We start from the raw sequence: 26,217 nt of genomic DNA, 5'->3' as shown, positions 1-26,217 counted from the left end.
TGCACCACCGGCCGGCCCCCTTTCTGCAGCTCTTAAAACCCAACACATTTCCACTAAATCCTGCTGTCTTCCCCAGCTGCCTCGATGCCCTGATACCACAGACCTCTTTTCTGCCTGTTCCATCCTTCAGATTTTATATCCACATTTGTATAGATGTATTTCTTATCTATTCATATTTTCATTTTATAGTTAAGTGCTAAGAACCCATGTGAACCAGGGTTTCAAAGTGAAACTTTCATTTATACTTGTTTCCTAGAGAAGTTATACAAACATCATAAATACATCAAACACACGGAGTGACAAATTACAACACTGATGAAGCACCTGTGCTCCCGACGGCGAGGGGCGCTGTCTGCACCCCGCCTCCTTCCCGTGCTCACCTGTAGAAGTACGAACACCCTCTGACTGTGTTGTGAGTGAAATGTTCCTGAGTCTTCTCATTGCCAAAATCCTCCAGGGGGTCTGACCACAGGATATCACACATAGGTCCATAAGCAGGTGGTTCTTTGAATCGGTCTAACTAAGAAAAATAGAACACAGAGAGCGAAATACTAATCTTTGGAAACTTGGAATTCAGAAAATAGAAGAAAGCAGCACTTGGCAGTAGCCAACCCCCTCTCTCCAGCACGGTGCTGCTTGAGCTGCCCTCTGCCTCTCTTCCCCTGCTCTCCCTCCCCCGCCTGTCTTCCCCATTCCTCCACTCTGTCTCCCTCTCTAATTCTCCTTCCTTCTTCCTCCTGACGAGCTCATTTATGATCTGCCTTCCCTTCATCTCACCCTTTACCTCTCTCTTGCTTCTTTAATTCTTACTCTTCACTCCTTTTTTCCTTTCTCCTAATTCGCTTTTCTCTTTCTCTCCTTCTTATTTTATCCGTCCAAGTGTTTTGGTCATTGCCCTTTGATGTGGCTCTATCTGTGTTTCATTTCCTGAGGAGGACCTTTTATTTTCTTTTATCTTTGGGTAAATTTCTCTTACTGCTCCCATTAAACTGTGACTTAGAACTCTGGATGGGGAGCAACTTATGGCAACACCACTAGCTATATGACATTTTGAATATTCACTTGTGAGGGGCTATCTAGATTTCTAATTAAAGTACAAGCCTATGTAGCTATCTTACTGGGTACAAACCAAAAGTAACGGTAAGCAGTAAAATAAACCCAAACTTAGCTGGTCATTCTTCAGCTCACAGTTCTATGCTTTACAGTTTTACCTGAAGCCCTCATATGAAATCCATTTTCCAGCTATAAATGTTTAGCAAAGTCATATTTCAATTTTAAAAGATGCATTAAGAAGGTATGAGCAATGTAACAACTGGAAATGGCATTTCACCAACAATTTTACCAGTCACTTTCCTTAGTTTATCCTGATTTTACTGTAATTAAAGGATCTTTGGTGAAGTTAGCAGATAATATAGAGTCTCTTGAAAAAAGGCATAAAATAGGCATGAAAATCCATTAAGAGTGGATACTCTTCCCATTCAACAGTTTAGTATTTTAAAAACCTCATAGGGGCAGATATATAAGGATATATATGGATATATAAGGCTGACAGCTGATCAAATTCTCTTTTTTTCCTGAGACATAAAAGGTGATGTAAATAATGGTTTTGCTACATACCATTTTTTACTAATATCTAAAAAGAATGAAGCAATATTTCATGTTTTCAACACCCAATGAAAAACTTCAATAAGACAAGACCCTCTATACTTCAACCATTAGGTTATCTATAAAATATTCATTGCAATCTTGGACTTGCTTAAGAGATTTAAATAATTTATGCTTTTGGAACAATTCATTCAAGAAAAATAATGCTTGTTCATAAAAATACAGATTTCTTTCTGAGAAACAAAAGCTTATTATTAAGGGTAGAACTGCAGAGGAGGAAAGATTTTCTGATTAATGTGAATTACCAGCTAAAGGTTTGCTAAGGCAACTAGAATACAGAATTTATTCCGGAAAAGTTAAAAAGTGCATTCTAAAGTTAATACCATCTATATAAGAATAAACAACTACAAAATTAATTAAATAGAGTAAGTGTGGTGGAAACACTAATAGACATATGGCAAAATGCAAACCTAAAAATCATTTTATGACTAAGTCTAGAGCTTAACGACATTTATGAAAATTGAACATAATATTTGAAACATGCCAGAAAGTAAGTCTTGGGGATAGCAGATGATATTTTAAAAATCTACTTAATTTATGATAAAAATTTTAGTTATTGATTTCAAGGGTCCCTCAGGTAGTAGGAAAAAATCGGTTCCATTCATGCAGGAAGCGAACTGCTCTGGACTTCAGCTCCACCGCTGCAAGGCAGCGTTACGCCTCTACCGCATTTAAACTGGGAGAAGCTGCCAGTGCTCCGCGTGCTGCAGGACACCAGAAGCAGACGTGCAACGGTGTCTTACAAAAACGACACAAACAGAGCAGAAAACGAAGTTTTATTTAATGTGCTTTTTGTTTGACTTTAAAAATAAAAATCATGCATTTCCTTTCTAATAGGAAAGTAAACACAATATTACTTTTACCCTTGAAGACTTGAACCTTAATGAGTATTAAGGTAGAATTTGATGGTTTCACTTCCCTAAATATAGTTTTTCTTTAAAAACCAATGAACTTTTAAAAGAACACTGAGTATAACCAAAGAAATAAAAAACCTGTCTCTTCCACTACATAAAGCTATCTCATACTATTGCAGTTTCTCAGGAAAAAGATACTCCACATTCAAACTAACAGTTTTTTGCTGGCTAAAATAACAGTACTAGCCGAAGTTAAATTAAGTGGGAAAAACTTCTTAAAAAAATCAACTTTTTTTCACCTAGCTCAGTACAATGAAGAGAATATCATCATGGCCTTTGTTAGATTGTTAAAGTTTTAAGATGTAAAAATAGTAAATTTTAAAAAATAACATGGACACATTTTAAAAGTCAAGTTGTGATACTTTCCCAAGAGCAAAGCAACATTTTCTAACTATAATAAGTATGAATACGCAATGGACTGTTTGAAACGAGCCAAAGGGGAACGAAAAGGCATACATGTTTTAGTGATCAGATATTTTACATTTCCAAAGACATATGTCACATGCTAAGATGAATCCTGAAGTTTTAGAGATGAAAACTCTTCCGAGTATAAACATATCTTTCTTTCTAGATAAAAAAGAAATTAATGACCACTTTAAATCATTTTTATTCAAAAGGATAAAGTTAGTGACAAAGGCAGGGAAATTAATGTCTTCTATTTATTACTAAAGCGCACAGAACGATCAGACTTGGAAAGTAACAGAACTTACTTTTCTGATGTCATCCAAAGTGTTAATCTCTGGAGACAAACCACCGTGGACGCACAGGAACTGCTGGTTCATGAGTGCGGCCAGGGGCAGGCAGTCGAAGGCGTCCATGCAGGCGTCGTAGACGCGTTCCGAGTACTTTATCTTACCTTTTAAAACAGGATCAAAAACAAATATTTCCTCTCATGATTTGATGGCTACCATCATTTTAGTGAAATAGGTTATTTTCTTCTCAATGTTCTCTTTCTAGAATCATATTATTATAACTATACACTGCGAAGTTCCAAATATGATTAAATAAGACTTGAAGAGTTAGATATTAACCTTTACATTGACTGTTTTTTATTTTTGTTGTCCATCCAAATTTTACGGTTTTTAGGAACTTTCTATATAGCAGAGGAGAGAACTTTTGTACACATCCTTGCTATTTTTCTGCAGATGTGTCTCAAAAAACACACACAAACAACGAGGAGACCAACAGGAAGGTGGCCTCCACGCTGGCTGGTTTTCCTGAATGATCACATAGAAAAACAGAGAGCGAGAAATTTTCTAAGATTGTTTCTTATGACTGCACGTTGCCTTTCCCTCATTGACTTGTATCTAATATTTTGAGAGAAGCTTCTACGCTCCACTGAATATAGGACTCAATGAAAGAGAGAAATTTAAGTTTCACTGGACAATGGGAGAAACTGAGAGAGGAGGAAAATGACATTTATATGAAGTACTCCTCATTCCTGGTCTAAAGGAAGAAGTCATCTTTAATTTTGGAAAATCCACGAGAGGCTGATTACTCTACTGGGTCTAAAACGAGAGTCACAAGGTTGAGCTTGCCCTCCGTTTGTTTTTCTTGAGTGATTTGACATTAAAGGGTAGGATTATTTTCCCAAACAGTAGTATTCTGACTCTGTTTAAAAGGTAGTTTAACAACTTGTTTCTTAGGATAAATTATATTAGCTCAAATTTTGAGATCACTTTATAGAGGATGTATAATTTAAAAAGAAATTCTGAATTCTCTTAATTGTCCATGCGTAGAAAGAAACATGGAACAACATAAAATAGTGCTGTGTTTTGTTTTTGACTTTTAAGAAGTGGATCATACTGTAAAGTGCTCTTGGAATTGATTAAACGACTGTTTAGCACATAGGACGTTAAGGGAAGAAGCATGAGGTATACTTACATTCTTGTTTAAATGTGAAATACTCTGTTAGATGTCTACATTCATGATTTCCACGAAGTAAAAACAGTGTTTTGGGGTAAAGAATTTTCAAGGCCCACAAATACAGCACACACTGAGAAAAAAAAATAAGAACAATATAAAAATAAATATTTTTGCATTATACTTAAGCACCCCTTGCTCACATAAAAGGAAGACATGAACCAAACCCGCTTCTGTGTCCCAAAATCCCCAAAGGGGTAGGCCTTTTCAAAAGGAGGACATTGAAAGGCAAACAGAAAACACCACTTTGGTATGAGGCCGGGGTTCATCTACACCTAAGACAAACCCTCGCACCGAGGACCCACACACCACAAGAAAACAGTGGGCTGCACAGAGGCCACTGAAAGAAGCCTGAATGAAAATACACTAAAATAAAAACATACTGAAATGAAAGTATGAGAAGAAATGTGATTGGCAATTAATAAAGACACTTCTCTTGAAAAAGCTAATTATTTTTTTAAAATCAGGTAAGAAAAATGGAAGAACTGGAAAGGAAAGGCAAGACAGAAGTTGGAAGTGAACACTGACAGGCTCAGGCTGACTCGGACTGTGTCCATCTCCCGTGACGTCCTCTCCTTCACCAGCTGCCTTCTCCCTGTTACCTCATCTTTTCTTTCAGTGCCTTTAGCATACAAGGCCTTCAGCTCTTTTGTTTTATATATTAGTATAATTAAACTGAAGGCCAGGGAATCTCACTACACGTATGCTAATATTAGGGGAAACATGTCGTATACCTTAAAAATCTGAAATTGGGCATTGAAGTTTAAGTAAACATGAGGGCCAACTATGAATTCACCAGGTTTGGAATAAACCTGCATGGACAGAGTCCTCCTGGAGTGTGCATTAAGATAACTGGGATACTCAAGTATTAACGTCAATGTCACTAACCTCGACAGGCATTCATTAAGAAACCACAGGGAACAGAAAACCACTCTGAAAACAAGTATGCTTTTTTATCTCACTAAGTTTATGTTCTAAAAGGGAAGTGAAGAAGATACAGAACTACAAAAATACTGAAACAAGTCTGATTTTGGTTACTAAAATCTGAAACTAAAAAACACACAATATTTACATTTTAAGAAAGAGCTTTCCAACATATAGTAAATATGCCGGATCATGTCCAAAGGGAAAAGCTCCTAGCAATTCATTTGTTGTGCCACTTGTGAAGCATAATCGTCTCCATCAGCTTATATGGTAATTTATTAAATGAGTGGAAACAGTTATGTTTGAATACACAGCCCAAGTTTAGAAGAAAATACTAATTGTCAGAACAAGTATGTATTATTGTGTTTTTCAAGGAAGATATTGTCTCCAACTATGTAATTATGATTGAAGTAAATAAAAATAATGGGTTGATATCAAATTATATATATATGTTACTTAATTTTCTAACTATCATTTTCTGATTATAGTTATTAACTAAAGTTCATGTGACAAATAATATTAATTTTTCTGAAAAGTTGACCAAATGCCCTATACAAGCGATCCTTGAAGCATCATGATCTGCTGATACGCATAAAAGTTCCCTGTTAGCTCAGTGGCTGGGATGGCGGCTCAGTGAGTCTCTGATTGCCGTGTATCCAGTTTTATAGTTTTACAGGTACACTTACATGTTTTCATAAAAGGAGTCTGTTAAACTTGTCTCGCATTTCAGAGAAGATATTTAGAAACCATTATTAATGTCAATGAGAGGACTATTCTCAATTTAAAATTATAAGGTTGTACCTGAACATGTAATACACACACACTCCAAATTGGTTAACTTTGGATGTCTAACGTGGACTAGGAATGGATACGTAGAGTCTTTTAAAAATTATGTTTACCTGTTGAAATTGCTCTAATGTATTCTATTTATATACTGGGGAAGAATATATGTTTTGGCTATACTGTAGCTAGTTTTTAAAAAGGTTTTCTTTTTCTTCTCTTTTCACTAAAGTATAACTTATATACAGTGAAGAGCACATATCATAAATGTACAGGTCAATGAACTTTTCTAAGTGGATACTCCCATGAAACTACGACCCAAATCCAGCTACATTTCCGCTCAGCAGCCTCCCTGTGCCCCTTCCCAATCAATATCCTTTTGGAAACATAACCACAATTCCGAACACTTTAGATTAGTTTTACCTGTAACAACTTATCTTAAGGCAAAGCTATTTTCTCTCCACCGAAAACCTAAAATGCAATTTTTTAACCCCACTTAAATACTACTAGAGGGATCACATTCTAGGACCCATATGTCTTTTCTGCCATCTATTGATCCACTTTTGACACTAGCACAAGGCTTTTTCACCTTTAGTCTTAATTACTATGGGTCTTTCATAACTGAAACCTCAAAGAGTGATATAGAAACAGTCTGTGATATTCTTATCATCCTTATTTACCTTGTATACGATTTAATACACAGCTAATGTCCCTTACTATTTAGTGGATGAAAAACATCTAGTATATAGCAGGAGTTTAGGAAACATTAGCTCCTCTCCTGTAAATGAGAAGGAAGGAAGGAACACAGAAAGGAGGGAGAGGGGGAGGAGAGGAAGGAAGGAAAGAAAAAAGGAAGAAAGGAGCAAAGGAAGGAAGGAGGAAAGGAGGGAGGGAAAGAAAGAAAGAAAAGGGGGGAGAGAGAGAAGGAAAGAAAGACAGAAAGAAGGAGAGAAGGAAAGAAAGAAAGAAAAACATAACTCATTTTCCAAATTCTTGGCTCAAAATACTCCAAAAATAAAGAGTCCTGTTTTCACATTTTATTTCCTTTTCCCCTGTGGCAAGAATAAAATATCTTCCCAAACACTGAATAAAACCACAAATGTAGCCAATGTGGAAGGAGTGGCATGGTAAATGAAAGGGCAAGGGTGGACTGGAGAGTGGAGCCCTGCCAGCTGTCACCCTCGACATCTGGTGGGAGAGAGCCGCCAAGCACAACACTGCCTTGCTGGCATCTATTTTGCCATCTAAAGTTCTAACATTCTGGAGAGCTGAAGATCTTAAACAAAATCATAACCCGATATTATTCTTAAAAAAGAAAGTCTCTTGTAAAAAAATGGTCATAATAAGGAATGAAATACAAATTAGTTAAATGGTTATTTTCATCTATGTCGTATCAGAAGGTTAATTTGAATAAGATTTTCACTGAATTAATTGGTTACGGTGGAAACAGAGAGGCAAGGTACACTGGGCTTTTTACATGGTGAGACGTAAATTAGTTGCACTAATCATTTTCAACCGGACCTCGACTGTCCTTCCATCACTCTAAATAATTAAACAAATATTTACAATTTAAAATTAACTTGGATTACTCAATATGAGAGATTGAGCATCCTCTCCCTCTTTATTAAATAATTTTCATCATAGACACAGTTTTCTCCTATTTAATTTATCTATTTTCCGCAATGAAGCAGCACTACGGATATCATTTTCTTCATTAGTTTAACTCGTTTGTTGATAATAGTAGTACGATGATTTACTTTGTAATTTTTGCCTTTTAATGATGAGTATCCTTGAAAATTTGCATAGGGGAGTAAAAGAAGGAGGTAAAAGAGGAAGCGAGGAAGTAAAAAAGAAAACATACAACTTCAGATGTATATCGATCAGCTCTCTAAAATAACTCTCCGTGCTGTGACACGTCCCAATCAAAGGTGCTGTCTGAACCATGGGATGGATGATAAAGTGAAGGATGTGCACTGGTTGGGAAAAGATCAAAACTCCTGAAATGTCAAGTGCAGCTCCTCATTCGCCTGGTCTGACAAGCACGCAGAGAAGCAGCAGTGCCTGACAAAGACGACGGGCTGCACGGAGACAGGCAGGCGATTTCTTCCTTGCGTCTGCAGCATCACTCTGTCACCTAACATCGCTCGATGCACCGTTTGCTTTTTCGTCTCAGGCAGAAGCAGGGAACATTGCCTGACTTGCTGTGGCTCGCTGCAGTCTGAGTTCATAGCGAATAAACACAACTCCTCATGCTTCAACGCGTCTGAGGCCTGGGCTGAGATCTGCGTGGAGGTACAGCAGGAGGGCCTGCTGGCTGCTAAGCTTAAGGCAATGCAGGGCGGCGTGGCTGGAAAGGGAGTGTGAAGAGTGGAAAAGGAGACAGCTGTGCAAGCCTGTCTGCAGTTCTGAGATTTTCCCTGTGTTCTTAGAGAAACACACTCACACATGGACCTACAGATACACAGAGGCTTGATCAAAGAGATGAGGTAGCATAAGGCAATCATCAGACTGAGGATGCTATTCGGTGCGAGACAAATTACTACCCAAAACAGAATGACCTCTTTCATCACTCCTCAAAAGCTTGCTTGTTTTATTTGCGCTAACTTTGTGGGGAATGATTTCTAATCTTGCCTGAAATGGAAGATGTGGGGGAGAGGCGGGGAGGGAGAGCATAAAACGCGTTCTATCCGCTTCCCAGAGCTCATGGCCTAGTGCCTGTAAATACCACCCAGCGGAGACTGTAGGAAATCCGAACCCACTTTTCAAAGCTGATTTGGTAAAATTAAACTTAAGTGCCCCTCTTTGCCCAGAAGATAGCCAAAGGGCCCTGAATCATTGAGATGAAGCAAGAGCATCTGAAGCCTGTTAGGATAGTACATGCTGGAAAACTGAGCTCTTATGTTAGGGTTTCCCTTAAACCAACAGAACCATATTCAAAAAGAATATTTTATATTTAATGCTGTGACCTTCAGAGTACACAGGTGCAGGAGAGGGCAGTGTGCGAGTGAGTGCCCATGCACGAGGGGATGTAAGAGTGTGTATCAGTTTCTGCATTACTGACTTGTGCACTTTTTGTGGTCCGTTTAGTGAAAGTACGGTAGGGCATGGGGTGCAGCAGAAAGAGGGCAGACTGAATCTCAGCAGCGCCACTTCCTACATGTGTGACTCGCTCTGAGCCAAGCTCTCCACAGGCACGGAAGCAAGACATTTACGTGTTCTTTGCAGAGCTGTGAGGAATAAATGAGACCATTCATACCAGGCAAACAATATCAGTTTCCTTAATCCATAACAGAAAGCCCTGAAGTATTCTCGGTAAGCGTATTTCATACAAATGTTTGTTCTACTTTAAATATGATATCACTGAGCCATCGCAAAGCCCCTCAAAGCTCACAGTTTATTCAAAGTGGCTAACTTTTACATATGAGACCACTGCATTTCTGTCATTTCTATATGCATGTGGAGAGTCCCTGGGGCTGCATCCTCAGACTCTCGGAGTTTAATGAAAGAGCTGTTTTCAAGATGAGGACTCTGATAGGTGCATCTCGGAACTTTTAATGTCCTCTGACACCTACATTTGATATGTCACAACATTTGGTTTCATTCTTTGATCCTTTGCTTGAATTACAAAAGGTGCATATTACACAAAATGTCTCAACTTTCATGGTTCAAATACATAGATTAATTGTGAACTAAAAAAAATCTGCTGAGGAACAAGTGAGTGATTACTGCATCTCACCTCTTCAATTTGAAAAGACTGATTCTAAAAAGTTCTAATTAGGGAGAGTTTAGGAAATTTCAAATGGTTTGAGGACAGATATTCAGAAGTCTGAACTATCTGAGTAAAAAAGTCACAGGTAAATAAAGACTGATAAGACTAAGAAATATTATCCAAAGATGGACCTGGTGAGATAAAGAAGTCCAGTTGTGCCAATTGTCACTCAAGCAACTCATGAGTTAGTGCTTTATCTTTATTACTAAATTAATAAGAAAGTGTTATTGTCTTTGATTAGATTTAAAAAGATGACAAATTAAGTTGTTAAAAATGACAAATATTATGACACTACATAAAAAATTTCCAACATAGCACTCCATCATTCGGCTGATAAAAATAGTCACTCCCAACAGACAGTCTTGGGCTCTGCTTGCTTGGAAGGTCAGCTTCAAGGAAAGTAGAATACCGATTCCATTCATCCTCAGAAACTTTCACAGGAGCACTATGCGTGTTACGTGAATATGCTGAATTTAGTAGTTACTAAAATAATTTTAAAAGATATTTACTTAGACTCCACACAACCCCAATTTAAGGGAAGTAGCAGAAACGTTTTACCTCCCATTGCTGTTTTCTGCCTCCTGCAGTCTTTCTCAAATCTGGCTACACACTGAAATCACATATGGCCAGATCAACAAATTCTGCCCCATGGGATGCTAGTTGAAGTCATTGTGTCACTTCTGGGAAACATCCTTAAATGAGAGGACATGCCCTTCTCTTTCTCGGTCTCCTTCTAGCTGAATGTAGTGTAGGGACATGATGGCTGAAGCTGGTGCAGCCATCTTGGGTCATGAGGTTGACTTTGGAAGGAGGCTATGCACATCAGGGCAGTGAGGCAGAAAGAGCGTAGGCCCTGGCTCCAGCCGGGTCGCACCACCCTGGTCTGCCCAGCTGTGGGCTTTCACTGGAGAGGGACACAAACTTCTATCTTGTTCAGCCACCATCATGGGTGGGTTTGTGTCTTCTCTGACTCTCAGCACATCCTAGCCCTAGTGTGATACAAAGGTCTTACAAAATGTGCACTTGCTCACCCTTCCCTGCGAAGCTGGTCGGGTCAGCCCGTGCAAGAGGCTTGCTGATCTTTCCCTCTGTACGTCTCTCGCTTCAATTTCTCTCCTAGCTAAATCTTACTCTTGTTTGATTCAGTCTCCCCCAACCATGTGCGCTCAAAACTTTGTTTGAAAAGTGTTCTCCCACTTTTCCATATTCCAGTTGCAAGTATTTTCTGTACTTCCTTTATCACAAGATTTTAATAATCAATTCAAATATTTGAACCCTGAATGACCACCTATTCTAGGCTTCTGACAGTATACAGCTTTTTCTAGTTATATTTCCTACACAGATTTAGGTTTCTGGAGAGCAAGGATGTAGACTTCTTCAAATCCTCCACAGTCCCAATCACAGTGCATAGACGTTTTACGTGCTCGGTAATACTTTCTTCCAAATGGAAGAAATACTAAAAATTTACTTTCTCCTTTTGGATTTATATACCAACATCACCCCCTCTCCCTCATCATCATGAATAATTAAGAAATGTGTGATCCTTAAATGCAAAAAGGATTAATATATTGTTGGAAATATTATGTATATAGAGTCAACAACGGGAGGTGAAGAGAATAACCAAAAGTTAGCGTTGGTACGGTAGTTTTAAAAACAAAAGCTATTTAAGAATGACATGTTTTCAACATTAAGTATTCCTATAGTAAATAAAATATTATGATGAAAATTTAAAAACCTAGAATCTCTTTTATATGACTGTTATGAATATGTGATATTGGTGTGAGACTTCTGTAAATTTGATTTCTCTCTTTAATTAAGAATAATTGGGGGCTGGCCCGGTGGTGCAGTGGTTAAGTTCGCACGTTCTGCTTTTCGGCGGCCCAGGGTTCAGCAGTTCGGATCCTGGGTGTGGACATGGCACCACTTGGTACGCAATGCTGTGGTAGGCGTCCCACGTATAAAATAGAGGAAGATGGGCACAAATGTTAGCTCAGGGCCAGGCTTCCTCAGCAAAAAGAGGAGGACTGGCAGTAGTTAGCTCAGGGCTAATTGTCCTCAAAAAATAAAAAAAAATAAAGAAAACTTCCTTAAAAAAAAAAAAGAATAATTGTTTTTCTTTTCTAATGCTTTTTTCCCAGGAGCACATATAATGTCAGCTATTACAGCATGAGCTCTGATTCTTTAAAACTTATTCTTATTTGAAAGCATTGCTTTTCATAAATATACAATGAACCCTTTCTATGTATGAGACACCATGTTAAGTGCCAGGAAGAACAAACACGTGAACAAAACAAGGTCCTTGCCTTCACTCTGAATGTAATGTGTACTAACCTGAGGCAGACGCAGCTGGGAGGCTGAGGGAGAACCTCTATTCAAAGGTTATCTACTTTGTTTGAATTAATGAGTTTGACAAATTACCCTAGTTAGATGACAGGTATCAAAAAAAGACAAAACAGAGCATCTGTAAGGGTGCTCACACATACTCACACACACAAATGCAGACAGATACGCATGCACTTGACTGTCAGTTTACAAAGATAACTTACTGTCTCATAATTATAAGGTATAACCATGCAAACGCATTCCTGCTTATTTAATCACCTTTGCTTAGTTTTCTCAACAGGAAACAGAATTATCTAATGTAAAATATGATGTAATTTTTGCAAAGTCGCAAATACATAAAAGGTACAAAAGGCAAAATCTTCCTATGAGCCACTTCCTTGGCATCTCTACGCAGTAAAAAGCATATGGGAACCAACTGAAAACAGGATAAGTAATGTCCCAAGAATTAAGTGTATTAAAGTTCACTGTCACAGACTAGGGATTTCCTTAAGGCAATAACATTGACCACTTTTATTTTACTAAGATATTGTTGATCCATTATTGAGCAGCTAAGAAGAAACGATGCGGACTTACTTCGATACTGAAGTACCCTCTGTCAACATAGTCCCCTAAGAAGAGGTAGCGAGTGTTGGCAGGAGATCCCCCCACTTCAAAGAGCTTCATCAAGTCAAAGAATTGTCCATGGATGTCGCCACAAACTGAAAGAAACCAAGAAAAGTCATTTTATGGTTATACCATGTTAAGACTCAGAACTCATAATAAAATCATAAAACTTTAGAGCCATAAGGAATTTTAGAGTCATCTTAGCCAAAACATTCTTTTGCAAAACAGGGAAGTGAAACAGAGATTCCAAAGTTAATTAGTGGCAGAGCTGGCTCTAGCATTCAGGTCTACTAATTCACAGATTAACCAGAAAAATAAAGATAATAATAACAATAATGTCTCCTATTGTTGAGCATTTAACCATTCTCCACGAGACACTGTGTGAGGAAATTCATACACATTTTCTAATTTAAAAGCAACAGTGCTGTGGAACAGATGTTTCCTTCTGCAGATAAGAGATGAAGCAAAGAGAAGGGCAGGAATTTGGCATAATCTATATACAACTGAGGTCTGAATGTACAATTACTACATGTTATTGTTCCTAAAGAAAAAGACATGTATATATGTATCATAAAAACTGTATTTCAAGCCAGCTCTGACAGCCTAGTGGTTAAAGTTTGGCGCATTCCGCTTCAGTGGCCTGGGTTTGGTTCCCAGGTACAGAATCATACCGCTAGTCTGTCAGCAGCCACACTATGGTGGCAGCTCACAGAGAAGAACTAGAAGGACTTACAACTAGAATATACACCTATGTACTGGTGCTTTGGGGAGGGAAAAAAAAAGGAAGATCGGCAACAGATATTAGCTCAGGGCGAGTCTTTCCAAGCAAATACCAAAAAGCAACTTTATTTCATTGAGTCTAAAATGCCATCAATTATAAAACACGTCATTATTTTATGTACCACTAACAAAGAAAAAATCTTCAATTAAATTTAAATTATAAAAAAGCATTTTTATAAGATGTACTCTAATCTCAGATGTTACAATGAAAAAAATGTGAAATAAAAAAAAATCCTGCACAACATAATACAAAAAAAAATCACTGGGAATTGATGTTTTTTAACTTTCTCACCTTCTCTTATAAACCAAATTTCTTGAAAGAGCTATGTACTCTGTTTTTAAAAACCACAGTACTTATTCTTAATTTATTAAGAATTCTTAATTTATAAGTACTTTATTTAGTATTTATTACAATTTACTACTGTCAACACCCTAAAAACATAAATACCATCTACATTATCCAGATGAGGAAATAATGCAGCTAGGAGAGGTTATGTGGCTAGGCAAGGTGACTGTTAAAATGGATGATCCAAGATTTAAATTCAGATTTGCCTAAGTCAAAGCTTTTGCGGTCAACCACCATGTTATAATATCTTTGAAATTTTATGTTTTATATACATATATATTTTAAATATTTTAAAATAATTTTACACTTGAATGATGAACCTGCCGTTTCTTGAACACTAAGCAGTTCACAGAATGACCGTGTCAGTGAAGCGGAAATCAGGAGGCTGAAGCATGTTATCTCACGTTCGATGCTGCGATCACAAGCAAGTTACAGAAATGTTTTAAACTGCATTCCTTTATCTGATGAAATTCAACAGATACAAGAATGAGTCGAAGGAGCTCATTGATAAGACAACTGTGAAACAATGGACGAATAAAAATGGCATAGAAATTTCCATTTTTCCAGGAAGAGCTGATAGGGACTCACAGCACGAAAGGCCTGAAACAGGCACGCGTAGACTCTGTTTTAGAACGTCTGCACTAGAAAATCTGAGTCTAGCAGAACAGACGCACATTACAGGGAGCTGTAATTGCTAATGCTTCCCTCTCGGGGGTTCCAATCACATAGCTTCTTATCTGTCATGAGAACAGAGACACTGTAGAAATATCTGAAACATATTCTTCCATTTTTGAAATAATATCACATTAGAAGGCTATTTATAAATAATTTTTTATTATTCTTAGAGTTGAGTATTTTGCAAATGGATTCTTATCCTGAACTACAGTGAGGAATTTGGTTTGTGAGAGACATATCGTGTACTTTCTTGTAATAACATGCCATATTTAACCAAAGGGAGGGAAAGAAAGAGCATCGAGTGTGCCAGTCAAATGCTGTGGGCTCAGATCCAGAACCCACTTTAGAGGGACACGCACGATACATGTAGAGCTACGAAAACTGACGCAAATCATAAAGCAATTTTTAAAGCTTAAATGAGCTAATAACAACAATTATCCATTTAAAAGGCTGAATTATCAGATTTTGTACTACCAAAGTTTTTAAAAGGCAAGGATAAAGCTTATTAGTTAACAAGTAATAAGATCATTCATCTTTCACTGATTTATCCTTTGAAATTATTGTTGGTATGGATTACTTATCACAAGCACCAGGTGGTGTCAAGTTGTAGGATTTTTTATACCTATCATCTGTATGTTTCAAACAAGAAATTACAAACAGAGAAGATGTGGCTGGAGACCATGCCTTTACACGACGTCCACTGACTCAGAAGTGAAAGAAGGAGCTTCAAGGACAGAAAGTATGAAGCAGGGTGTTTGTTACAACTGATTTGATGCAGCCCTGTCAACTGTGAGTGCCTGTGACTATGACACTTTCTACAGCCTAGGTCATACCACTGGCCTTCTTTCTATCATGGGTCCTCTCAGAGGGATGAGGGTCAGATACGGCGCAAGCCTCAGGTAAAACGTGAAGCCAAGTGCTGGGGTAGGATGTAGGCTTCAAACACTACTTGGGAATTTTATATTATAGTGACAAGTGTAATAATCATATTTTAAGCTATTATTAAAAGGTCCCCAAGTCAAAATGGTTGTAGCAAAGCCATTAGAGGCAGTATGGTGTAGCATGCAATGGCCTGGGCTCTGGAGCCAGACATTCAGGCTCCAGTCCCTGCTGCACTACTTACTATCTGAGTGACTTTGAGTAAGTTACTCAACTTCTCTGAGCCTCAATGTATTCATCAATAAATGGTGTGATTTTGGTACCTTACCTTATTGGGCTATTGTGAGAATTAAATGTGTTAACAGCATAACAGACGTAGAAGAGTTCCTAGAACCTAATATGAACTCAAGAAATGTTATATCGAAGTGGCATTTCAAAGCAGTTCTATCTGAAATATCAAGGTCCCACAGAGAACGGGATTCTGGCGCTTGGGGCAGGGGGAACAAGACGAGTGAGGCATTCTGGAGCATCTTCTTCACCCCTCCCTCCCACCCTCCCCTGTCTTCTCTTTCCTTTTTGATCCCTCCTTTTCAATTTCTGGCCATGGCTGAAAATTCAAGGAAAATTATTTTTTATTTCTTCATGTCAACGATATAAATACCAAGACATTAATTCCAGTTGTGGATTGCGGATTAGGAATTAACTGATTTTGCAACTGACATACAACTGTAGCATAGTCTACGAGCCAGAACTACAAAATTTTTTAAATAAATGGGCTCCAGCTAATGCAAGCATTAAGGATATCTTTTCTTGTGTTGGAGTACAGAAGTACATTATCATGAATGCAATTTTATAAAAACTGAAAAATAAGCTCTTCTTTCTAGCCCGTAATAACTTTGTGATAAGAGATAGTCTCAGTGATTTACCAGATCAGTACAATTATTGGATGTTGGCTTGATAACGTAAAATAGCAGAAAGCAACTGCTGTAAACTTGGCATGGAAAACAAAATACCCTGAAATCCCGCTACTCGTGTGATGGCCACCGTATCACTGACTCGACTTTAGAACGGCCATCTAATACAAACCATGCTTCCACAGTAAGGATCACTTCTGATAACGTTCAGCAAAGGAAAACAACTTGCACACACAATTAGAAAAAACCCTCAAAGCCCAAAGAAAGAAAGCAGTAACTCAAATAAAACATAGCTGACAAACGGAGATATTTTATTAGGAGATTTAAGGAGATCAGTTAAAATAAAGCCATTTTCGTTAGTCACCCTCCCATCCCCCTCTTGTTCACTAGATGCCAGTCTTCTCTGTCTCAAGCCCAGTTTCTCTCTTCCCTGGATTTTCGCAGGCTGACTCCTTTTCATCCATTAGGTCTCAGCTACATGTCCCATGTGCAAGGTCTTTCATGACCACACTATAGAAACGAGCCACCTCTCTCCAAAATCATTCTTCATCCCATTACCTTGTTTTACTTTCCAAACTGTACTTATTGGATCAGGAATTCTCTAGTTGATTCATTTGCATGTTTTTCCTCCTTGATTCCTCCCACTGGAATACAACTCCGTGAGAGTGAGTAACTTGCCAGTCTTCTGCACTGCATCCCCAGTATCGAGGACAGTGCCTACCACCCAGTAGGGACACAAGGAACATGTGCTGCCCTAGCATTCTTCCCCTGGGGCTGTGCTGTGCTTAATTTGGAAGTCCACTAACTAAGACATCAGAGATTTTGAGGTGCGCTTGTGACCGAGAGAGACGGAGGACAGGTCTGTGGAGTTTGCTTTGGTCTGAAGCTCAAGGTCCTCAACTTGTCTGAGATGGTGCCTGTTTTCAAAACGGTGTGCAAGATTAGGGTAGAATGCGGGGCCTCCACGCATCTTATGGTGGTTTCCTTATGGAGTTCTATATCAAAAACTCTTGGGGAGGTTTTGAAACGATAGATCCCTGGGCCCTGAATCCACCCTGTGCTGCATGCTGTGTAGCTCCCCGAACAGGGATACACCCTTGAAAGGCCACTTCTTTCAATGCCAATTCCCGGTGGGTGTGCACTTAGGATTTCCTATTATGTGAAAGGCTAACACTGAAGTGACTCTCTGATGGAGTCTAGGAGAGGGATGAACCTAAGAAAAGTGATCACAAAGAGCAAATTTCTTTGGGCATCTGTGGCCTGAAGAATGTGGCTATTGCTCTGGCCTTGTGCATTCCACCTTTAAGATAAAGGATTTATCCCAAAGTTCTGATATCTGGAAACATTTACTATTTTGATATCAAACTCAGGACGAAAGTGGTCACCAAACTGAGGTACCTGAGAGGATGGAGGTGGAGGCCATGGCATCACAGAGAAATGGCCTTCCTTCTACTTCTTTGCGTTGCCAGGGTCCCCATGCTACATCCTCTTGGGTACCTAAGACATTGATGTCCACAAAGAACAACAGTACAGGGAATGCCAGCTAATGAGGTGAACCATCTGCTTGATTGCTCACAGCCTCCAATTCCCCACGAGGCTAGGTCTTTTCATCTTCAATGTCACTTGGTTTTAACAGTACTTCTAGAACAACCAGGCTTTGACCAGTTCTATTGTCCTTTCAAGGCAAGCTCATTCTTCACCAACAGACCTCTGCTTCCTGCATTCCGACACTTCCCATTATTAGTTTCTCATTCCCAATGGAACACTGCTGGTGGGCAGGGTACCTAGCCCTGATAGAACCACAGTGCTGAAAAAGCACAAAATATAGAAACACAATACAGACAATAAAAGCACACCTAGTCTCTAGGAAAACAGCCATTTATCTGGCTGAACATTCTAAAAAATACACATATTATGTCTTCAATAGATTATTAACAGAACCGTACATATTTCCATCAGAAATGTATCGAGTTACGGCACTTAATGATATTAACACATCAAAGATAATGAATTTAAACAACAGGGGTTTTTTTCTGGTCCACTGCTACCCCTATCCATTAGCAATCTAATGTGCCACAACACGATGGCTATCTTCCCTGTGAGAAGTAGTGTCCACTTGTTTTTACACCAAGGAAGTAAGAACTACCAGGGACACTGAGCAGCTGAATTTATTTGCTGAGATGCTGGCAATGTTGTCTTTGTCTTGTTGGTTTTTTCCCTAAATGAGGTGACAAAGTGCTTTTGAACGTGGCTATTCCAGCATCCTCAGGACAGCCCAACGGTGCACAAGGGACCAACACCCTGTGATGCTCACGCATTTCACTACCTTTCTCTCTTCTACCAGCAGGAGACATACAAATTACACCTGAGTAATCAACCGCTAAGTAATACCTAAGCAAACAATTACTTTTGAGTAATTGCCTTTCAAAACTGCTTCCCTCCCCGATGGCTCTTCGCCCACTTTAAATAAAACTTTATTGGAAGTGATTCTCCCCCAAGAGTGGTGCCAACAACTTCTCATCTAAGTCTTCTGAAGAGGAGTACAGAATTTTGAAGTAGCAAACAGAAAATAACATCCAGAAAGGATTTGTCTATATTTTCTAGAGAAGGGAATAGCCTTTATTTTTAATATCATCGCTGGAGAGCTACTTATTAAGCTTTGAAATCACAGGCTTAGGGGTTCAGGTGTATATTAGGATAGAAACAAATATAAATGTGTGTGTGTGTGCATGTGCACCTGTGTGTGTATGTGTGTAAAGCCACTCACCACAAAGCAAGAATTATTTGGAGCTTTGTGGCCAGTGTAGCAATTTGGGAGTCACTAAACGAGTTCAAGACGTTGCTCCTGCAGATCACAGCTGCTAAGTAGTGCTACAGAGAAGCAGCGACAAACAGCTGAGGCAAGAACAATGGGCTCTTTGTAGGTAGCTGAATAGGCTCTTCCGGTCTACAAACTGGACAATGAACCAGTCACAGCGCAAGTCTAAGGCTCCCTAAAGCCAGCACGTGCTACGAAGGTAATGGCCAGCACATGGAGGACAAAGAGACTCTGCAGAAAATACTCTCAGGCAGGGTAAGGAGGACAAGTTCAAAAGATAATCGCGATCAGGACCAACCTTTGCCTCCATCTCCTGACTAGAGAGAAAGGCTGGTAACTCTCCACTGAGAAGGGACAGGTGTTTGAAACAACCACCATGCATATATTACATGTATAATTAGGTATGCATGTCTAAATTAACGTAGCGAACCTGAAAATAAGTGTATCCATATTATAACTGTCATTTTTTTCATAGACTTCCATTGTTTCTTACTTCACACTGGCAATTAAATCCCTACATTAGAAAATGTAAATAGCAGACAGTACTGAACCTGGGAGGACATGGTCCCAGTATGACTGCTACACAACTGATAGCTTGACAAGAACTCTGATAAAGCTGCTAGCCTGAGTAGAAGAGACAATAACAAATGTAATAGAAAATAGAGACTTTCACGTATAACTACTGAAAATACCTTTGAGTTAATGCTCAGACTTACACAACTGCTCCTGTTTCCTTGCCTGTATAAAAGGTAATCCATCAAAGAACATCATTGGGTCAACTTCTTACTCACACTAGGCAAAAATTTTATTATGTCACAGAATTCCAGGTTAAAGGAAGCTCATACAAACTAGGATGCCCAGGGACAGAGGAGTACGTTGTGAAAAACATACAAACAAAAACTGTCAAACATTAAGTTGAAAAGTAGATTTTTAATGGACCAACATTTCAAAATTGCATCACTATTATGATTTAGAAGTCAAGTGCTTTTAATTCTTGACTCCTTATTTTCTATAAAGATCTTTTAGTTCCTCCAAAATACTGGCTTTGATCATCTTGGAAGACTTGCATGAAGTAGAATAACTTCTTCTGCAACTTTTTCCAGTTCATACCAAACTAACAGATTGTAATTTTTCTTTTAGAAAAGACATTACTGAATCGCCGGGCAATTTTCACTGAGTTCCACTCTACTTTCAGCTGCATTTACTTCAACCCAACAGCATTTTTTCTGTTATAGCCACATTTTCTCAAGAAAATACAATTTCTAACATTAAGGAACTAACTTTATGTCTATTCCAGGATGAAGGGACTAACCTATTGAATTTATTGGTTTGTTTTTGAATCCTCTATCTGCTATGACCTTTTCTCTTCCAAAATCTGCAATTTTGCAGAGGAAGATCTTGCATTTAGAAGTTTTGTTAGAGGTTAAACACAGTGGGTACCATAATTACATATCTGTTTCCCCTTGTTGATGATAATCCAGGCTTATGTAACCTTCAGTGCATGATAAGTTCAAGGACAATCCAGCCAGCCCTAATATATGTAGTTCCTTAGCAGAATGTGTAAACTTCTGAAGTCAGGCAATTACTGAGATAAAAGTGAGTTTTATTACAGCATTCACTTATATCTAGAAATCTTCAACTGTAAAATAAACTAACCAAGAAAAAATAACAGGGGGCCAATTCACTTCAAAATAATTAATGTTTTCCCCATGATGAATATTATTTCTCCAATGTTAAACACATATTAGGGTCTTTATTAAACACAAAATATGAATTATTAACCAGAGCACTCTGGTTTGATAGCATAAAACAATAATGAAAACTCTCCAAGTCAATTTAAAATTTGCTAAACACTGAAATTTCAAGAATTTTAAAAGGAAAAATAAAGCTATGAAATTAAATACAAAACAATAATAGCACCAGTACAGATTAATAGCAATAATTTCAGACATTTTCTTTATATTTATGATGCTGTTTTATAAAGATAAATAAGCTATCTGTTAGTCAGCATTAATGAGAAGTGTAATAGGACAACTCAAAAAACAAGAGCAGAAAATATTGTAGATGAAAATAGCTAATAACAACCACAACAATTCAGTACTCAATACTTAATGAATCCCCTATATCTTGGTTTATAACTATAATCAGATACAAAGAAACTAGAATAGTCTGCATTTTTAAACTATTTTATAGAAGGACCAAGCATACACAACACCATAGTATGTCCACAGTATATTCCAATCAAGAGAAAAATATTGAAACTTATGTTTATTTTTTTTACCCTAAAGATGAGTGTTCTCATTGAGATTATTTTTTTCCTTCATAGGTTGAATGCTTTACAAGGTTTTCTTTACTAGAAAAACTTAATTTATTGAATAAGAATGCATTGGCTCCATCTGTAACCACTGTTTTTCCATTCCAGCACCAATCTAGATTTTAACAAAACGTCTACCTATTGAGGATTCATAATAATATTGTGGAATTTATCTAAGTCATGGTCGTGGATGTGACACAAATCCTAACAGTAAGTAAGCATGTATAATACTTACAGAGCTATTCAATTAAATTTGGTCATCACTCTGTTCATGTGTTCAAGTCTGCTCAGTCCTGGAAACTACTGATTATTTGATACGTGGATTCATTTACATTATGTAGTTCCCTAAACTTGCTTTTCATCACCAGTCAATCAAGAGTATTGAATGAACTCTATGAGTTGATGTAATTTCAGCCAAATGTAAATAAATTTGATAACTTAGGTACTTATATACATTTATGAATAAATGAATAATTATTCTCTTCACTTTTTGAAATACTCATCTCAGGTTTCAGATCTCCATTAACCCCCTCCAGGACCCTGAAAGATGAGCTCTCATTACTGTAACCAGATAGCCACACCAGGGGGTTACAGATCTATGCCTTAGCCTTCCCATCTTGGGCCTTCCAAACCTCTATTTCCTGAAGGTTTTTTCCCCTCACTGTTTGGTAGCTGTGGCCACGGTATTATTTCAGTTCTGGCTTTTTGCTTTTTCCGTTTTCCTGGATGTGTTATTTCTTCCTTGGGGAGAGGCAGCATAGTGTAATGGTTAAGAATGCACACTGTGAAGCTAGATTGCGTGGTTTCATAATTACAGTTTGTTAGTTTTCAGTTTGTATGAGTATTCCTCCTGATTGACCTTAGTCAGTAAGCTGTGGCTTCTTCGGTAATCATTTTCTTGTTCACTCTCTCTGAGTCAGCTTTACTATCTACAGGATGCATGTACTCTTCCAATTTGCTTTTCCTAATCTCTTCCTTTACACAGTCACACACAGTTCTTTCTTACTATGTTTCTTTAGACTTTGACCATCTTACTCTGCAAATTGCCACATGTGTAATTAGACAAGATACTTAATCTTTGTAGGAGAACTCAGATGCCCCATCTATAAGGGGCTTCCTAACAGATCTTTAAAAAAAATTTCTTTTGAGGAAGATTAGCCCTGAGCTAACATCCTCCACCAATCCTCCTGTTTTTGCTGAAGAAGATTGTCGCTGAGCTAACATCTGTGTCCATCTTACTCTATTTTGTATGTGGGAAGCCTGCCACAGCATGGTTTGATGAGCGGTGCATAGGTCCACACCCAGCATCCAAACTGGCAAACCCTGGGCTGCCGAAGCAGAGTGAGCGAACTTAACCTCTACGCCACCGGGCCGGCCCCTAAATATTTTTTTTAATTAAATGAAATAATATATGGGAGAAAAAGGTCAGGATGCTGTGGCACATGAATGTACTAACAAAACATGAAATGGTAGACGTGGCATCTATCCCAGAGGTTGTCTACCTAAGACACATCTTGATTGTTTTGCCAGATTGAGAGAGATGATCTAAATACCCATAATCAATGTAGCCATAAATAAAACACATAAAAAGTTTGTTCTATTTTTTTTCCACTTTTTATCCAAACGTATGGTAAAGCTGTTAAAGCTGAAATCAAATAGATTAGGTCTCATGCTCCACAATTTCCATTTTCTAAGAGTGGAAATATCTCCAAATGGCTTTAGAAATACTACCAATCATGCAGCCGGTAGCAGCACCATGATGAGTTTCCAGTTAGTCTCATTCTCTCTGGAGCAAAGCTCATTTACAAGACCACTCTGTTCCACGGCTGTGTAATGGCAGTAAGGTTTCAAAAGCTGAAAGTGATACAGTAAATAGAAGAAATGTAAGGTATTTCACCAAATGGATTTAAAAAAAATTTTTTTTCTTAGATTTCTGGAAAACTCAGTAAAGAAAAATCTAAGTAGGAAAAAAGTGAGTCACTTCTTATTCCTGTCATGATACACCTCAAATTTTGACAATTTAAAAGATTATTTTGTTTTTAATATTTTAAAAACTCAAGGAAAGCAAGTTAATGAGATTTAATTCTGAAGTCTATATATTCATCAGTAATTTGGCAATTATAGGCAGTAGGGATATTAGCAAAAGGGTTTTTATCTTTTATTGACTTTCAGGTAGTCAGCTCTATTTATGCCTACTAATAAGTGAAGAAAGCTAAAAAGTGCAGTGCCTGAAAAACACTATGAAAAGACTTATCAGAAAGCAGGATTAAATGGATCATATGCTACCATCTCCTCAGTTAAAATGTATAAGCTTACTTGCCACCTGAGGAAGACTGGGAAATGGAACTTTCAATTCTTAATTGAGTAGTTATAAAAACACATGACTAACTCAGACATGTTAGAACACATTCATTTAAAAATTAGTTAAGAAAAAGTATTTTCTGGAAAATAATTCTGACAAAGCAATAAGCCTACTTCTTAATTCTGCCTAGCTTTCCCTAATCTATCTTTCAATAAGTAGGTATTCCAGAATTATTTATTCAGTTAAATACCCGAAGAAAAAAAAAAGAAAACATTACAACATGAAACAATTACTAAACGTACTATATTAAAAGGATGCATAAATAACATCGAAGATTGATTATTTTTTTTCTTGTGTTGGATTATACTGGGAGAATGACAAAATGGAAGGCGCGAACTTTGGTCTCAAGAACTTTAGAGCATACTTGAGAAGACATACATATATAAAATGGGATGACATATTGGCTTCTGGACATCAGAGTATTTCCCTTTCCATCCTGAAACTTCTGAGCGCCAGCGAACGGTCAAGACATAGGAGTTTGGACTTACTTCTCCCATTAACATCTTATATGGGTAAATCATCTCATTGCCTGTTTACCATTTGTCAAAGTTCTTAACAGAGCAGGAACATATACAGTTCTTCCAAAAATAAATTATAAATTTCGAACTATAAATATTTCACATTCACTTTTAGTAATGATGTTTTTATTTTGAAATTGCAAATTACATTGAGAGAAAGTATGAGATTGTTTTGTTTATCCAAACGGAATGTCAATTTAAAAATCTGAAAACTTGTATTGGGTTACATCAAATTTCTATGTTAGAACTAATATTCACTCAATTGAAGACTCCTCTTATGGGGTTGATATATATAGTGATACAAACCATCAATTTTGATATCTCCATGCATACAAAGAGGGGTTGCAGTTACCTATATTAATTTAAATCATAGCATCCATAAAGTCCTTGTAGATTTTGTATATTTACACATGTGCTTGTCTCCTATATGAGCATGAAGTATGCCTTATGCTTCTTGTTTCTTCAGCATTTGACAAATATCTAATTAAATTATGCAAAATCCATGTTTACCTAACATGTTACATATGGCATATAAACTGAGTGATCATGGCAAATTAATGCAGGTGTTTGGAAAACAGAAAGTAGCTGCTGATAACTCATCCTAACTTGTGATTCATTAGTAATCATAATTTCAAATTTAGTTTAATTTTCATCAATTAAAAATGATGAATGTTTCTTATATATTTGTATTGCTATTTAGACCAATCAGGATTGTCAATCAACTCCTTCCTTTCCCTTGACAAAATATAAAAAATTGAAAAACATGTTCATAATGTGTTTGGTTAGTTATTAAACTGATTTTTATTAGTGACAAATGTGCTTTATAAAATCACAGAATTTCAAGTATATTTCCTTATAAACCTACTTCTTTAGATTTTCAGAACTCTTTCCATCTTCTATAATCCTTGTTTAATGTATTTTAAGCAAAATTTTTAAAAATATTCTTAATACATATAAGGCTGTCTCTTCAAATACGATATCTCTTTGTTACTAGTTACATCACAAATTGAACCACATTTTACAAAAGAACACTTGATTTCTCCTAGGGTGATTTGATACTTTATACAGAAAGCTCACATGTGAGAGTAGACAAATTGTCTGTAATCCTAAACAATAGCTAACTTCACAGATCACAGTATTGTATTCAGTCTTGATTAGCAGGTAGTGTTTAAGTACCTCCTATGTGATAAACGTTAGGGAGAATTAAAAAATAGTCATTATTCTTTCAAATTGGTGGGAAGACAATCTTATATAAATATGAAATAATTTAAAATAATATATAATTTTGTAGTAAAGGAATATAAATACAATTAGTCCCTTTAAAAAACACAAAGTATACTTGGGATATAAGACCGACACACATGAATAAGGACCAGATAGGGCTTCCAGCTGCTTAACTGCTACTTGACTTGACCTTTCATCAATAAGGAGACACTGACCTTTGACTGTGGACTTCGCTCTGCTGCCCCTGGACACGTAAAGTGTGGATAGCTAAAAACATCTCAGACGGGTCTAGTGTAGAGGCTCCCCAACATTCCATGTCTCAGAAGTTGAGAAAGCAGTAAAACCAGACTCTACTCTCTGTGCCCTACAGATGTTTCCTGGGAAGTGGTGAGAAGCCAGAAACACCGGGCTTGAAATGTTTGCTGTGGCAGGCATGGCAAGTAAGGTCCTTTCCTTCTGTTTCGTG

General features: G+C 37.5%; 1 protein-coding gene across 17 annotated transcripts in view; it reads right to left on the bottom strand.

Moving 5' to 3' along the window:
- The window catches only part of PPP3CA (protein phosphatase 3 catalytic subunit alpha), a 287,954-nt gene that overhangs the window by 64,187 nt on the left and 197,550 nt on the right, over window positions 1–26,217 (bottom strand). For all 17 annotated transcript variants that reach the window (XM_070263369.1, XM_070263363.1, XM_023637650.1 and 14 more), the window contains 4 exons: window positions 12,892–13,016; window positions 4,464–4,575; window positions 3,290–3,435; window positions 381–520 (listed from right to left, as the gene is read on the bottom strand). In XM_070263369.1, the coding sequence (XP_070119470.1) occupies window positions 381–520; window positions 3,290–3,435; window positions 4,464–4,575; window positions 12,892–13,016 (523 nt within the window). The remainder of the gene's footprint in view (window positions 1–380; window positions 521–3,289; window positions 3,436–4,463; window positions 4,576–12,891; window positions 13,017–26,217) is intronic.

Source organism: Equus caballus, chromosome 3 (genome assembly GCF_041296265.1).
Source record: "Equus caballus isolate H_3958 breed thoroughbred chromosome 3, TB-T2T, whole genome shotgun sequence".
NCBI lineage: Eukaryota > Metazoa > Chordata > Mammalia > Perissodactyla > Equidae > Equus > Equus caballus.
The sequence above is the reverse complement of the archived record's forward strand: the minus strand, read 5'-3'. Positions and strand labels throughout refer to the sequence as shown.